Source organism: Zea mays, chromosome 3, assembly GCF_902167145.1.
Source record: "Zea mays cultivar B73 chromosome 3, Zm-B73-REFERENCE-NAM-5.0, whole genome shotgun sequence".
In the NCBI taxonomy this organism is placed as follows: domain Eukaryota; kingdom Viridiplantae; phylum Streptophyta; class Magnoliopsida; order Poales; family Poaceae; genus Zea; species Zea mays.
This window is the reverse complement of record NC_050098.1, coordinates 224,487,650-224,503,641: the sequence shown is the minus strand read 5'-3', so window position 1 is coordinate 224,503,641 and position 15,992 is coordinate 224,487,650. Positions and strand designations below refer to the sequence as shown.

Sequence of the window (15,992 nt, the reverse complement as noted above, 5' to 3'; positions counted from 1 at the left end):
TGACACATTATTGCCTACGAACTATCTGATGGTAAAACACCTGAATAACGTCTCACAGTCCGTCGGTAAAAAGTTTTAACGACAGATAATGTGTGTCGGCGAAAGTCCTGTCGGCAATACGCTTTACCGGCAGACATATATGTACCGACATACTATCTGTCGGCAATGTTTATGTTTTTGCCGACAGACATATCATTGCCGTCAGACATACTTTTGCCGACAGACATATATGTGTCGACGGCTTGTGTGTCGCTAAAAGTCTATATGCCGACAGATTGTCTGATGTTATTCCCTATGTGCAGTTTAAAAAAAATAATCCATGCATACAAATATATGCTAATGAAACAAATAATAAACCGATTATGATGCACATTGCAGGACAACTTGAATAATATTTAGCTCAGAATATATGAAATTTGATTAGTAAAAGAAAGAGATCAATCTTTGACTTTGAATTCCAACATATATTTGTTTAGAACACGATTCCTGTGATGAACATATAAAAATAATAGCATACACGAATTTCCTAATTTTTTGAAGTGATCTTTCAGTTCTATTACATGCAAAAGTATAAATATACATCTAGCAAACTAAAATCTCTCCATCGGCTGGGTGTTACGCCAACAGCTAGCATGCATGCGAGTAATCATTTTTTTCACACTTCAAGCAATCTGATCCTTGCTTCCAGCTCCTCTTCCTACAACATAATTTGATAATATGTCAATTATTGTATCAGCAGGTCTATAAACTCCCAACAGAAAATACAAACTGAAAGTGCAATAAAGGTCTATTAATACATATATTTATGTAATGAATGCACATGATTACAAAGAAGGGAAAATATCCAATGCAAATGATGGAGAGGTGCATATATATAGTGCACATATACAATCTCAGTCATTGATCTCTGATCCAACAAATGATCTCGCTTGCATCGTCGTAGAAGATGTGATGGTTCAAGCCGGGCGCCTTCAAGCTGGTGGCCTTCAAGAATTCTTTTCATAGTGTTTTTTTCAGAGATTGTATAGAGTAGTTCCTGAAGCTATTTCGACATGGAAGTGATTGTATAGATTGTATAGAGTAGTTCCTGAAGCTATTTCAACATGTGTGAGTGAATGATTTATGTGTATAGATTTCAGATTCCTAGTATCAACCGAGTTCCTGAAGTTATTACAGATTTCAGATTGCAGATTTCAGATTCATGTCTACTACCTGATTGTTGAAGAGATGCATCAGTGAATGGCTTGTAACCAGAAAATGTATCAACCGAGTGGCTGAACAGAACTGAGCAGAACTAAAATGATCGAACCGAACTGAGCAGAAATGATGTACTGATGAACAGATCTGAGCAGAAATGATGTACTGAACAAAACAGAACTGAACTGAGCTGAAGTGATGTACTGAAGAACTGCAGCAAGAGAAGGATTGCAAAAAAAACAGAAACATGACTTTGGGAAAAAATAGCTGAGAGCAATGCCACCTAGGAGGTTTGGTATAAACCGAGTTCCTGAAGCTATTACAGATTTCAGATTTCAGATTTTAGATTATGCTAAAGTGTTGCATCAGTGAATGGCTTGTAACCAGAAAATGTATCAACCGAGTGGCTGAACAGAACTGAACTGATCGAACAGAACTGAGCAGAAATAATGTACTGATGAACAGAACTGAGCAGAAATGATGTACTGAACAAAACAGAAATGAACAGAACTGAGCTGAAGTGATGTACTGAAGAGCTGGAGAAGGATTGTGAAAAACAGAAACAAGACTTTGGGAGAAAAATAGCTGAGAGCAATGCCACCTAGGAGGTTTCCTAAAGCACCAGCAGAAGAGCCAAACATCCAAGCAAACAATTATGATCCATTGCAAACAATTACATATTAGAGACAAGAATTGTCTACAAAATCAGAGAATGATTCAGATGCACAGTTATGCAATAGTACCATTCACTCAGTTTTTAATCCATCTCTACACTTATACACAAATATATATGAAGAAAATATTTACCTGCTGCTGCTGTAGAACCTTGGGTCAATGTTGATTTTTTATTACGACTCATCTAAAAATATAGAACATTAGAAGCTTGTTCTATTAATTACATAAATAAAATACAAGGTTGTAGTATTACCTTGTTCGTTGGCCATGCAACGGGCATAAAAAGAGCATCCCCCATACTCTCTACACCTAAGTATGGTCGTGGTAGAGTACTTTCCCTTTTTAGCACACGAGTCACAAAAACCTGTGTAAACTCCCTTCCAAGAGGAACATCTGCAACCTTTGTGGTTGGGTCGGTTGAGATAATATTTGCTATTGCAACAGGAACTTCTGATCTCATCATAGAATATAATATGACTTCTTTACCAACCTAATAAAATATGCGAAGTAAGATTACAAAGTTCAAATAATAATGAAACATAAATATGAAGTGATAGATGAGAAATTACATGATTATCATCTGCATTTTGAGGCGATCCATGATTTCTTTGAGGTACCGTTGTTGCAATGTCTCGCCTGCGACTTTGCTCTTCAATAGTATTAACATCTTCACGATTCCTTGGACGGCCCATAGTGCTTGCAACTCGCCTAGTAAGGTGCAAGTCATCTTCAACCATATTTGGTGAATGGTCATTACCATTGTAACCATGTGCCACCTCATCTGACCGATGCACCCTTGAGTTCTAAAGAAAAATAAAAAGGGAAAAAGTGTTAGTGAGATAAAGGAAACAAGCCTAATTAACAAGATAGACGGCGAACTGCTCGATATATGCTACACTGGCTAAACATATGCAATATTATATCACCTGTCGAGAATTAGACCCATGTTGTGATGGGCTTTCTATATGTTGCACCCCTTGAGCTGCTACCATCATTTGATAAATTTGATCCATTTTCTCTTTCATTTGATTCATATCCTGTCTTAAGGCTCTAACCTCTTGCTCAGACTGACTGCGAGCTTGCAATGCCATTTGAAGCTTTGTTGATATTTTCATTTGAGTTCCAGGAGTGCCTACATCTTGTGGAGTTGGTCCTAAGCCTAAACCACGAATACGACCTCTTGGTTCTTTCTCTCCAAAAACATGTGCATATAAATCACCATCTTCAATACTTCTGTCCTTCAGTTCTGGGTTCTCAGCAACAGCTTCTTCAAATTTATTCTTAAGAGGACCACACATATATTATATTTTGTTCACTTATATTTTAATTATTACACAAATCAAAAATATGTGTGTACTCACAATGAATATTTCTGCTCCAGGTAGAGGCACAATATCCCCTTCTTTGTTCTTACGCGTGTGTGTTCTAACATATATTTCATCTCTTCTCGCAGGGCGTCCTTGTTGCTCGGCCTACAAGAAAACATGATTTGGTCCAGTAATTGACTAGAATTTTCATAAATTAAACTAATGATTATACAAACTAGTGATTATAATTTTTTTACCAGTTCATGCCCCACACGAGCATAACTCTTGCTACCAGCTGCATGCGACATAGTCAGCTTTGAACGATTATCTTTACCTCTGTTTGTACGAACCTACAACATAAATATGAATCTATCAAAACAATAATACAAATTCATTCATACAATAGTTTAATGAAGGTTTATATCTCAAAAAGCAATTCAAAACAAATCAGCATGTACCTCGGCTTCTGGAGACATCCAATAAGTTATCAACCACTCCCAATCAGATTCTTTCACCCTTTCATCCCTTTTAGCAATAAGCTCTTCAAAACTCAATGTTTCATCAAAATATTTGCTCTTTAGGTCGGCCTTAAACTCTCTCCACTTTTTTGCTGCAGATGTTATAACATAATCTATACCAGATTCATCCACTTCATAGTATTCCTGTTTCAACAAAAATGTAGTTGATTACCAAATCTACTGACAATAGGCTAAGCCAAATTATCTCACTAAATCAGATTACCTTCACTTTTGTCCATAACTCAAACTTCTTTTTAGAATCAACTAGTCTCCAATCCTCACAAGAAACCGGGATATTTTTCCTCACCAAAGTTCCTATGAAATTACCAAACTCTTTGCTGTTCCTACCAACTGGTTGTCCATATTCATTAAGGGTAATGCAGATTTTAGGCCCACCACTACTTGAATATATGTTCTTCTTCAAGGTTGGGCCCCTTCCTTTCCTTATATTTTGATGCCCAATAGGTTGCTCTGCTTATTACAGAAGATAAAACAGATGAAAACCTTTCTAGATAACTATTTTCAAAATTGCTACAATAAATTTAAAGTTTGTTTGATTTTTACCTTCATCATTGATGGGATTTTCAGATTCTTCATAACTATTTTCAGAAGTACTATCCTCGTGGTTATCATCAACAATATCCCTTTCAGTCCTTGATCGCAAAGTAGGACCATTAGTTGAAGCTGCTAATGTCCTCGTCTACACACAAAGAAATGAAAACATTACTAATCGTCAAGACATGAGGAGTACATGCCCGAGTAATAATGAGAGAATCAATAGATCTAGCATGCGAAATTGTATGTGCATGTTTAAACTAATTAAAGATCATCTAGATACAAGCAACATAGCACAAATTCAGACTTGGTCAAACTTAGAGTAGTTGAACTTAGCACAAATTCAGACTTGGTTTCTCTGCCGATTGTAAGTGTTAATGATTTCTTTGCAGAATTGGTCAAACATAGAGTAGTTGAACTTAACACAAATTCAGATTCGTTATATTTCAATGACACGTATTTCTGAAGTTTCAGATTGGTTAATAACTGAATTTTAATTCAGTTCTGAAACCTGAATGGCAGCAAGTTGCCCAGTTTGGAGCTCTATGATAATTAATTTATGGAGATTTTAGTTAAGAGTTATGTAGTAAAGTCAAAGTCCATATGAATGGGAACAATGTTTATGCAAAGGGTTGACTTGTTATTGTGTAGAATTTGGAGAAAAAGGAGTGACAAAACCCTCTGTGAGACTCAGTGTGATGCTGTTTCAGATTTCTGAAACTGAATTTTCAGTGACATTGGCTGTACTTTGGGGCACTGTAACTTTTGATCCTTTCATTTTTGGTCTTGGACTAATGCAACAAACTAATAGAGCTATGGTTGGAGAATGCTTTTGGTTGAAAGGGATGGGTTTGTTGCCATGGTGATTTGTGCAATAACAAGGCTTGAATAGGGAGGTGCAGATGGTGCAGCAGGGCTGTTTCAGTCACGTTCAGAGTTTGGTTTGGAAACTGAACAAGATCATCTCCTGCTGCTCGCCCTTGTTTGTGTTTATAGGCTGAGATGTGTATGGGATGGATGCCTGATGTCTAGAAGCCTCACTCCCAACTGAAAGTATCTAGTTTTGGATATTTGGTTTCTAATGCATGTCATTTGATTTATTCTTTATTTTTCCATTTTGCTACAGAATTCTCAGTCCAAAACCACAAGAATTTGCTGCACCAAGACTCTAAACTGATCACTAACACTGAAATTCAGTCTCTGCCAGATACTATTTCGAGTCTGAAAATTCAGACTACACTAACTGCACTGAACTTCTTCAGTTCGACTGCAGAGCCAAATTCATCTTTTATAGGGACAGAGCTACCTCCCTACATCAAACTTGCACACTAATATATGTTCTTCAACTCTTCTTATAAAGATATGGCTTAATACTCCAAGGATCAAGCACTAGAGAGCTCCAAAGTTGAGCCAAACACACAATGTCTGTGTGCTGAAACAAGACTAAGTCTGAATTTCAGATTTAGCACATTGAATCTTTGAACTACTGTTACTGTCAGTTCCAACTGGTTTTAGTGGCATTACCCTTAATCCAACTTGCACACCAAAGTATGGTCTTCCACTTTGGTACAGCACTCACAGCCCAGAACTACATGGATCAGCCCTTAAGGAGTATCCCAAATCTGCTTCAGACTGAAAAATCAGCAGGACTGAATTTAAGTCTGATTTTCCAAACTGAACACTACATCTTTAGACTCCTTTTTATACCAATTCCATATAAATTTAGAGCTTTAACACTTAATAAAAGTTGTTCTCCTATAGTTAATCTACAAGTTTACTATAGCAACCTTTTGCCAAAATCCCCCAGATTAAATCATACAGGGGTCCAGAAATAGGTAAAGCAAACTGTTTTTAGCTGAACCAAAACTGTATCAAGTTGGAAATCTGCAATTTACTCCAAATTTCTCTTCAAAACTTGAAAATCTCAACACATGAAATTTGCTTGGTTTTGGAAACTCTATAACTGTACTATTAAATTAAATGTAAAAAACATGAACTTATTAAATAGGGAAATATATTAACCTTATGTTTCTTATTGGCTCGATGTGATCCATTTCCTTCTTTATTAACCATAGTACTAGGTACATGGAGATTAAGAGATCTCATCCTCTTCATATTTTCTTTTATGTTGGCAGCCCTTTGTAGTTCATATTCATTGACCTCCGTTTCTTTACCCATTCCTCTTCCTCTTACAAACTTTCCTCCTGAATCAAGACATAAAGAGATTACAATCAAGACAAAGAGATTACAACGTAAAATGAAACATTTTTGTGTAAACAGATATAAACATATCTTACTTGCTAGGTTGGTTTTCGGCAATCATTATTCCATCTATATCAGTCCTAACACAACTACCACCAAAAGATACATTAACTTGTGTGTTTGCATCCAAATCTGGCAAGAAAGAACCTATTTCTGTACTATTGTCTAGCCTTTCTTCCATATCATACATGTCACGTTGTTTTGACTTTAAAACAGCAAACCAATCAGCATCAATAGGATCTTGCACATAGTAAACTTGAGTTGCCTGAGATGCAAAAATAAATGGCTCATCTAATTCCTTGTCACCGGTATTGAATAAATGCTTGAAGTTGACCATTGTCACCCCAAACTTGTCTATTTTGACCCATTTGTCTCGTACTCGGTTATCAATCCAATCACATTTGAACAATACTATTTTTCCCTGGTGATGGTAGTTCAGCTCAAGAATGTCTTTTATAACACCATAATAAGTTTTGCTCATTGATACTGGGTTATTATTGTTTGTCCCATCAAAACTTGTTGCATGTGCAACTAGGGCTACACCACTACACTGCACTGACCTACCCACATCATAAGAATGTGTATGGAAATTTATCCCATTTATAGAATAACTATCATAAGAATGTGCAACCATGTTAGGCTCCTTAGCTAATATTGTTATCTCCTCAGGTACTTCCTCACTCGTTGTTTCCACCTGATGATTTTGAAGATTGTTATTGTACTAAAAAAATAATGTGGAACTATATTCTATATAAACATTTTCCTAGATACTTACATGTGACTTAAACCACTCGTGAAAAGTCTCATAGTGTAAACGACTGATTGCTCTTTGATTTTGATGACCAGCAGAGTAAAGGTATTCTATATGTTTCCTAAACAAACATTATAATTTAGTAATCATGAAATAAATGAATGATATTGATTATAAAATATAATGTTCAACTTACTTCAAGTAAGGCTCTATATGGTCATAGTTGAACAAGACATATCTATGTGCTTGAAGCCATGTTTTGTGGTCTAATGTGACACTACGCTTACCAACCAATCCACGACCTATGTTATGGAAGAAAGGGGTGGTATTGATTAAATCAACATCCAAGCCATCATCATTTCTTTTTTTCCGGTTAAATCTAGTTTCACAATGTAAATAGCGAGAACAGAATGTGAGACTCTCATCAAATAGATAACTTTCTGCAATTGACCCTTCTGGGTGACTCCTAGTGCGAACATGGCCCTTACATCTCATTAAAAACCTATAAAGGAGAAATGGCATATATGTTAAACCTCCCTTTGAGTAAAACTAAGTTTAATTTATTTCTAAAATATATCAAAATTTACCTCTCCACTGGGTACATATTACGAAATTGAACAGGGCCAGCAATTCTGACTTGAGTAGGGAGATGAACCATTAAGTGTACCATAATATCAAAAAAGGATGGCAAGAATATAGTCTCAAGAATGCTTAGAGTCTCAGCTATTTCTGACTCTAGCTTATGCATATCGCTTATACGAATAACTGGCGAATAGATTTGCTTGAAAAAATTGCTCACACGAATCAGTGCAGCACTAACTATTTCTGGTAAAATCCTTCTCACAGCAAGTGGGAGTAAATACTGTAACAGAACATGGTTATCATGGCTCTTTAGCCCAACAAGCTTCTTCTCCTTCACATCCACATTGTTTCTTATATCTGATGCATATCCATCTGGAAATTTTACTCCTTTCAATACCTCACAAAATAACGTCTTCTCAGATGCACTCATTGTATATGATGCTGGTGGTAAATATAACTTGTCACCCACTGGAATAGGATGAAGCTCAGTTCGAATGCCTAGGGACTGAAGATCCAAACGATATTTCAAGTTATCCTTGGACTTCCGTTGAATGCCTAGGAGGGTGTTGACAATGTTATCACACACATTCTTCTCGATATGCATGACATCTAAATTATGTCGTAACATTAAATCCTTCCAATATGGAAGCCTAAAAAAAATAGACCTCCTTTTCCATATGATAGGAGGCTCCCCTTCCTTCTTTTTTGCTTTCTTTTTATGTTGGCAACCTTTCCCATGCACTGTGTGCATATTCTCTGTTTGCAATAAAACTTCCTCTCCAGAAAGTGGTCTAGGCGCTGGCCTGTCCTCAACTTTACCATCAAACGAATCTAGATCAAATCTATATGGATGGTTTGGGCCCAGGAATCTACGGTGTCCCATATAACAATTTTTTGTACCTTGTTTCAATCGTAGAGAACATGTATATGAGTGGCATTCAATACATGCTACTTCACCTGATGTAGTACATGCTGCAATGTACCCTAGGCCTGGATAATCAGATATGGTCCATATTATTGCAGCACGTAATTGAAAATACTCATGCTTTGCAGAATCATATGTTCTCACCCCTTCAACAAACATATCTAGCAGATCATCAATTAGTGGCTCAAAATAAACATCTATATCACTACCAGGAGATCTACGGCCTGGAATGAGCAATGAGATAATGAAATTCGTTTGCTTCATACACAACCATGGTGCAAAGTTATATGGGATGAGAATAACAGGCCAAATGCTATAACTAACATTCATGGACCTAAACGGATTAAAACCATCTGTAGCTAAAGCAAGTCTAATGTTGCGACTGTCAGAAGCAAACACTGGGTGCTTTTGGTCAAAATCCTTCCAGAGAGGTGAATCTGCAGGATGCCTTAGTAATCCATCTTGTATACGCTCCTCATCATGCCACCTCATGTCACTTGCTATCTTAGATGACAGAAATAACCTCTGAAGCCTTCTTTTTATTGGAAAATAACGAAGAACTTTGCATGGAACCTTGTGTACACGTTTTCCATTTAAACTTATCCTTTTTGATTTCCAGCGTGACCTTTCACATGTGGGACATGCATCATACTTAGCATACTCCTTCCTAAACAAAATACAATCATTTTCACATGCATCAATTTTGATATACCCGAGTCCTAGACACTTAATTACTTTCTTTGCTTCATTGAAATTTTTTGGTAATGCCAAGCCATCAGGGAAAGCCTCCATTAGTAGATCTAGTAGCATATCAAAACTTTTATCTGTCCACCCTCCAAGCAATTTCAAGTGAAGAATTCTTATTAAGAAATGCAACTTTGAGAACTTCTTACACCCGGGGTATAGGTCTTGGGTATTATCTATCGCTAACTGATTGATGGCTTCTAAATCTACATCAGTTTCATCTAAACCATCAGATACTTCAAAATCCCCTTTATCATCTAGACCACCAGCTAAGTCATGAACCAAATTGGCTATGTCATCTTCGTCTGAATTGTTTACAGCCTCTGTATCAGTGTAGTCATGACTATTAATAGGCACAGAGTCTCTTTCCCCATGATAAGTCCACCTTTTGTATCCCTCTTGAAAGCCATCACATATCAAGTGCGCACGAACTTCATTTTCATCTTTCCATAGAGAATTAACACATTTTCTACATGGACATAGAATTTTGTTTCCACTTATAGAATTGCTAAACGCAAACTCAATAAATCCAACTACCCCATCTATGTAGACCTTTGTGTGCCTATAAATATTAGGTACAATAACAATATGTTGGTCAAAGGTGATTACTACAAAATAATGGTTTATAGTACATTGTTAGAAATATACCTAGGTTCATTCATCCACCTTTTATCCATGTTGTACCTTAACAAATAATAAGATGAAATGTACCCTTCACAGCTTCATAATGTAAGTGCAAAAAGGGTGGAAAAGGACGAATCATTACAAGTATCAAAGATAAAAGCTGAATTAATTAGTTTTTTCCGGTGCAAATCAACAGGAGATGGAAAAGTAACAAGTAAAGATTACCACTGATCAATGGATGTCGTCCAAGCGTTGTTCACGCACTTCTCCTTCAGGTGGTCCGGCGCCCGCCCTCGTCCTCGCTAGCAGCAGCAGTAGACTTATGCCAAACACAAATAAATATCTTCAGTTCTTCACCATAAATTTTTTATCACAAATTTACAATGGCACTAATAAATATTCTGAAACCTGAACTATCTTTCTTCAGTCTTGGGCACCAGCAGCAGACTACACCACCGCACGATCACAGGGCACAGCGTTGGACGGTGCTGCGGTGGTCGATGGGGGAGGGACCGGAGGAGGACGCGTCGGCGCAGGGCGTGCACCGTCGCCTGTGGTCGAAGTCCAGAGATGGTGGCGCTTCCGTTTTGATTAGCCGAGCAACAAGAGATCAAAGATCCTACAGGAGCAAGAACACGTCTGCGCACCACAGGACAGGCGGCTGGAGGTCCGAGTCTCAAGGGGCAAGAACAGGGCGAAGTAAGACGGCGTCGGGGGCAGCGGCGCGGTGGTTTAGGTTTTTGGCAGCGGCGCGGTGGTTTAGGACTCACGGATAGGAGAAGATGCGTACAGAATAACAGAGAGCGCTTCGGCCAGGGAAAACGGTTCATTAATTTATTCCTATAGATCTTACTTCTTAAGAATATTTCTCCACCATGTAACACAAGTGAACTCTAGCTCAGCTGGTTTGAGTTGTTCCTTAGGAGCGATTGGTGCCAGGTTCGAATCCTGGGTTGCTTTTGTCTTTTTTTTTTGTTGCCTTTTAGGCTTGTAGCGTGCTGCCCACAGGCCAGGCGTGGGCAGGAGCTTAATTGGTACAGTCGTACAGTATATAAATATATTAGTTGAAATTTAGTAATTACTTAAATATATTAGTTGAAATTAATTTATTAATTACTCAAGACATTCATGTACCGACAGATGATCTGATGCTATGTTTTCCCGACAGTCGGTGTGCCACGCATAACCATTTATACCGACAGATGAACCGCCACAATAACTCGAAATTATTGCCGACAGATTTGTTGACGCCAACGCAATAATTACCGACAGATAGTGTGATGGTATTATTTTGTGACATACTTGCTGTCGCCAAACATCTATTTTTACCGTCAGATGTTTGACGCTAAAATTGTGTCATGGTGTAGTGGTTGATGACTTTTCCCGCTTCACTTGGGTGTTCTTTTTGCAGGATAAGTCTGAAACCCAAGGGACCCTCAAGCGCTTCCTCAGGAGAGCTCAAAATGAGTTTGAGCTCAAAGTGAAGAAGATAAGGAGCGACAACGGGTCCGAGTTCAAGAACCTTCAAGTGGAGGAGTTCCTTGAAGAGGAAGGGATCAAGCACGAGTTCTCCGCTCCCTACACACCACAGCAAAACGGTGTGGTAGAGAGGAAGAACAGGACGCTCATCGATATGGCGAGGACGATGCTAGGAGAGTTCAAGACCCCCGAGTGCTTTTGGACTGAAGCCGTGAACACGGCTTGCCACGCCATCAACAGGGTCTACCTTCATCGCCTCCTCAAGAAGACGTCGTATGAGCTACTAACCGGTAACAAACCCAATGTATCTTACTTTCGTGTATTTGGGAGCAAGTGCTACATTCTAGTGAAGAAGGGTAGAAATTCTAAGTTTGCTCCCAAAGCTGTAGAAGGGTTTTTGTTAGGTTATGACTCAAATACAAAGGCGTATAGAGTCTTCAACAAATCATCGGGTTTGGTTGAAGTCTCTAGCGACGTTGTATTTGATGAGACTAATGGCTCTCCAAGAGAGCAAGTTGTTGATCTTGATGATGTAGATGAAGAAGATGTTCCGACGGCCGCTATACGAACCATGGCGATTGGAGAAGTTCGGCCACAGGAACAAGATGAACAAGATCAACCTTCTTCCTCAACTATGGTGCATACCCCAACTCAAGACGATGAACAGGTTCATCAACAGGAGATGTGTGATCAAGGGGGAGCACAAGATGATCATGTGATGGGGGAAGAAACGCAACCGGCACCTCCAACCCAAGTTCGAGCGATGATTCAAAGGGATCATCCCGTCGACCAAATTCTGGGAGATATTAGCAAGGGAGTAACTACTCGGTCTCGATTAGTTAATTTTTGTGAACATTACTCCTTTGTCTCTTCTATTGAGCCTTTCAGGGTAGAAGAGGCCTTGCTAGATCCGGACTGGGTGTTGGCCATGCAAGAGGAGCTCAACAACTTCAAGAGGAATGAAGTTTGGACGTTGGTGCCTCGTCCCAAGCAGAATGTTGTGGGAACCAAGCGGGTGTTCCGCAACAAACAAGACGAGCACGGAGTGGTGACAAGGAACAAGGCTCGACTTGTGGCAAAAGGTTATGCCCAAGTCGCAGGTTTGGACTTTGAGGAGACTTTTGCTCCTGTGGCTAGGCTAGAGTCCATTCGTATCTTGTTAGCATATGCCTCTCACCATTCTTTCAGGTTATTCCAAATGGATGTGAAGAGTGCCTTCCTCAACGGGCCAATCAAGGAGGAGGTGTACGTGGAGCAACCCCCTGGCTTCGAGGATGAACGGTACCCTGACCACGTGTGTAAGCTCTCTAAGGCGCTCTATGGACTTAAGCAAGCCCCAAGAGCATGGTATGAATGTTGGGGCGAAGGCAAAGACGCCACCCTTCGCTCCAGGCCTTCGCTGCAGCCGCTGGTCCGACGGAGGCAAAGCGGGCAGGGACACCCTTCGCAGGACTCGACACTTTGACGAAGACCTGCGGCGACGTCCTCACACGGCGCGGCCTCATTCAGCCCCAAGGCCCACGTGTGATCTGGCCCATTGTAACGGGCCCCGCGTGGCCGCCTCTGTATTACGGGCCTGACTTGTAAAGGCATACTTGTAATTACAGCTTGTAACCCTGCTTTATGGGAATATTCCGGGGATAAACTAGGCGTCTGAGGGCACATGCGTCCTTAAGACAAGACGCTGGGCACTCAGACACCTATAAATACCCCCGCACAGTGCCCGTGAGAGGCGAGATCAACAGAGCTATTGCCCCCGTGCACGTAACCCTGTTGTCGCCATTGTTCACCCCCGTTGGCCCACTTGCAGCAGAGAGCAAGTTCCAACATTTGGCGCCCACCGTTCGTGCTACGACAAAACCACCCGCGATGGCACCCAAGAGAGCTAACCCCAAGGCTGACGAGGCTGCGAAGGCAGCACTGCTGGCCGCAAGAAAGGGCAAGGCCCTCGCCCTCACCCAATCCACCCACCAAGAGCCCATTGAGGACAATGTTCCCCACACCGGCGAAGACGACACCTTCCGCACCTGCGGAACCGAAGGACAGTCGCAGCCGCCCCCAGGCTTCGCCCCACTGGAAGGCGCCGACCTCACCGAGGATGGTGAGGCCCTCGGCGTCTCAACAGAAGAACAGCTGCAGCTGCGCGCCCTGCGCCTCAGGAACCGCAATCTCCAGAGGCAGAAAGAGATACTGGAGGCCAAGCGCCAACGTGTTTCCGCATTAGCCAAAGTGCGGCAAATGATACGCGACGAGGAGCAGAAAGCCCAAGACCTCGAGCGCGAGATCGCGCTGATGCAGCGCGAAGGCCACCTCGGTTTGCAGCAAGAACCACCCCTCCAACAACGCGCTCAGCCGGAGGACATGCGCGAAGGCTACCTCGGCCGACAGCACGGCCAACCCCTGCAGCACCGGGCGCAGCCGGAGAACCCGCGTTTCCCCCAGCATGACTACGCCCCCCAGCACGGCGCGCCATTCCAAGGGATCAACTACCTCGACGAGCGAAGTCCCCTGGCGCCACACCTGCAAGTGACGCCTTGGCCAGCCAACTTTCGAGCGGGGGCATACCCCAAGTACAACGGCAGCACCGATCCGGCGCAATACATCATGAGTTACCAAGTCGCCGTTGCATCAGCCGGAGGGGACGAGGCCACAATGGCAAAGTCTTTCATCATCGCCCTAGAGGGCCCAGCACTCACCTGGTTCACCAGATTGCCCCCGCTGTCCATTGATTCGTGGCGAAGTCTCAGGGACAAGTTCCTCCTCAACTTCCAAGGGTACCGTCCAGACACCGACGCTTTGGCCAAGCTCTCGCTTTGCAAACAGCTGGAAAAGGAGACTCTGCGGGAGTATTACCGCAAGTTCTTAACACTCAAGTCACAGCTGCCCTCTGTCGACGATCAGATCGCTATCCACTACGCCATCAATGGCCTTCGGGCCGGCGTCCTCTACAGCCATTGTATCAGGGATCCACCCAAGAGCTTGCAGGAGCTATATCAGCTCTTCGAAAAATATGCCAAATCCGAAGAGCTCCACCAGCGCAAGGTCGAGTCGCAACGGAAACCCAACAGTCAGACTCCGCAGTCCAGCCGCACGTGGACAAGGACTTCGCAGCCAGACTCCAGTCGAGACAGCCGCAGTCAGCAGCAAGTCCACAACATCGTCAACCAACAGCCTGCTGCTGACCCCCCTCGCCGCCAGGAATATCCCCCCCAAGGCCGCGGAAATGGAACGCGCGGCAGGGGTCGAGGGCGGGCGCAGCAGCCGCCGCGCCGGTTCTATTGCCTTTTCCACGGCGAAGACTGCGCCCACCAGACCAAAGACTGCCCCGAGACGAAGGCCACCAGAGATAGAATGGCGAGGGCGCAGCCGGCCGACAATCCCAGAATTGTCGCGCATAACTACCAGCCACCCACTCCACCATACGTCCACGCCCCCGCTCCGCATCCACCGCACCACGCTTACCAACATCATCAGGAAGTACAAATCGTACCTCCTCCACCCCCACCACCACACCAGCAACACCAAAACATTCCCCATCCCCCAAAGCAAGAAGACTTCGCCGATCAACCTTATCGCGGAGTCATTCACATGATAACAGGGGGGTCAAGCACCGACTTCGACACCAAGCGGCAGAAGCGGGACCACTACCGCAGCATCAACCATGTCGCCGTCACTGGCCCAGTCGTGCAGACGAAGTGGTCCCACATACCGCTAACCTTCGACGCGCGAGACGTCGACCTACGCAGCGCCCCCCCACATCGACGCAATGGTCATCAACTGCAGCGTGGCAGGTTGGGACTTACACAAAGTCCTCGTCGACAACGGCAGTCAGGCGGACATCATCTTCCTCCACGCCTTCGACCGCATGGGCATAAGCCACAGCTTGCTGAAGCCTTCGGACAACCCGTTGTATGGTTTCGGCGGCAAGGGCACCTTTCCAGTTGGCAAGATAGAGTTGCCCCTCTCCTTCGGTGTAGCACCCAATGCCCGAAGTGAGCAAATAACCTTCGACATTGTCGACATGGTATATCCATACAACGCCATCATGGGCCGAGGCTCCATCAACAAATTCGAAGCCGCCATCCACGGGTTGTACCTATGTATGAAGATACCAGGCCCGCTGGGCGCCATCACAATCTACGGCAACCAGCAGACGGCGCGCAACATAGAGCGGGACTTCGTGCCCGGTCAGAGAAATGTACACTGTCTCACGACCCAGCGCGAAGTCCCTGCGCCGGCTAGCCCAACCGACAAGCAGCACGACAAGGCACAGTTGCAGTGCCAAGACGGGACCAAGACTGTCCCCCTCGATCAGGCCACGCCCAAACAGACTGTAACTATCAGCGAAGACCTCACGTCACTTGAAGAAGAGA

General features: G+C 42.7%; 1 protein-coding gene across 5 annotated transcripts; it reads right to left on the bottom strand.

Moving 5' to 3' along the window:
- Positions 1-408: 408 nt before the first annotated feature.
- On the bottom strand, positions 409-14,675 carry LOC103651506 (uncharacterized). 5 transcript variants are annotated; one of them, XM_008677151.2, is made up of 14 exons: positions 10,549-11,586; positions 10,366-10,459; positions 6,550-6,603; positions 6,275-6,456; positions 4,262-4,397; positions 3,921-4,168; positions 3,638-3,841; positions 3,437-3,529; positions 3,234-3,344; positions 2,799-3,152; positions 2,442-2,675; positions 2,126-2,362; positions 2,005-2,056; positions 409-697 (listed from the first exon to the last, which is right to left on the bottom strand). In XM_008677151.2, exons 4-14 carry the CDS (start codon positions 6,428-6,430, stop codon positions 663-665), a joined length of 1,860 nt encoding a protein of 619 aa, XP_008675373.1. In that variant the 5' UTR covers positions 6,431-6,456; positions 6,550-6,603; positions 10,366-10,459; positions 10,549-11,586; the 3' UTR covers positions 409-662. The 5 variants fall into 5 exon arrangements, 3 of the variants coding, with proteins under 3 accessions (XP_008675373.1, XP_008675372.1, XP_020406144.1); XM_008677150.3 differs by lacking the exon at positions 6,550-6,603 and having other exon boundaries at positions 10,549-14,675; XM_020550555.2 differs by lacking the exons at positions 10,366-10,459; positions 10,549-11,586 and adding an exon at positions 7,853-10,319 and having other exon boundaries at positions 6,550-7,767.
- Between the last annotated feature and the right edge of the window lie 1,317 nt (positions 14,676-15,992).

Bases quoted from the DNA above. Each gene is read 5' to 3' on its own strand.
- LOC103651506 (XM_008677150.3), bottom strand. From the start codon at position 6,430: ATGGGTAAAGAAACGGAGGTCAATGAATATGAACTACAAAGGGCTGCC. The intron at 4,398-6,274 runs GTTAATATATTT...CTTTGTGTGTAG, and splicing joins GAGCCAATAAGAAACATAAG to ACGAGGACATTAGCAGCTTC. The intron at 698-2,004 runs GTAAATATTTTC...ATTATGTTGTAG, and splicing joins AGGTTCTACAGCAGCAGCAG to GAAGAGGAGCTGGAAGCAAG.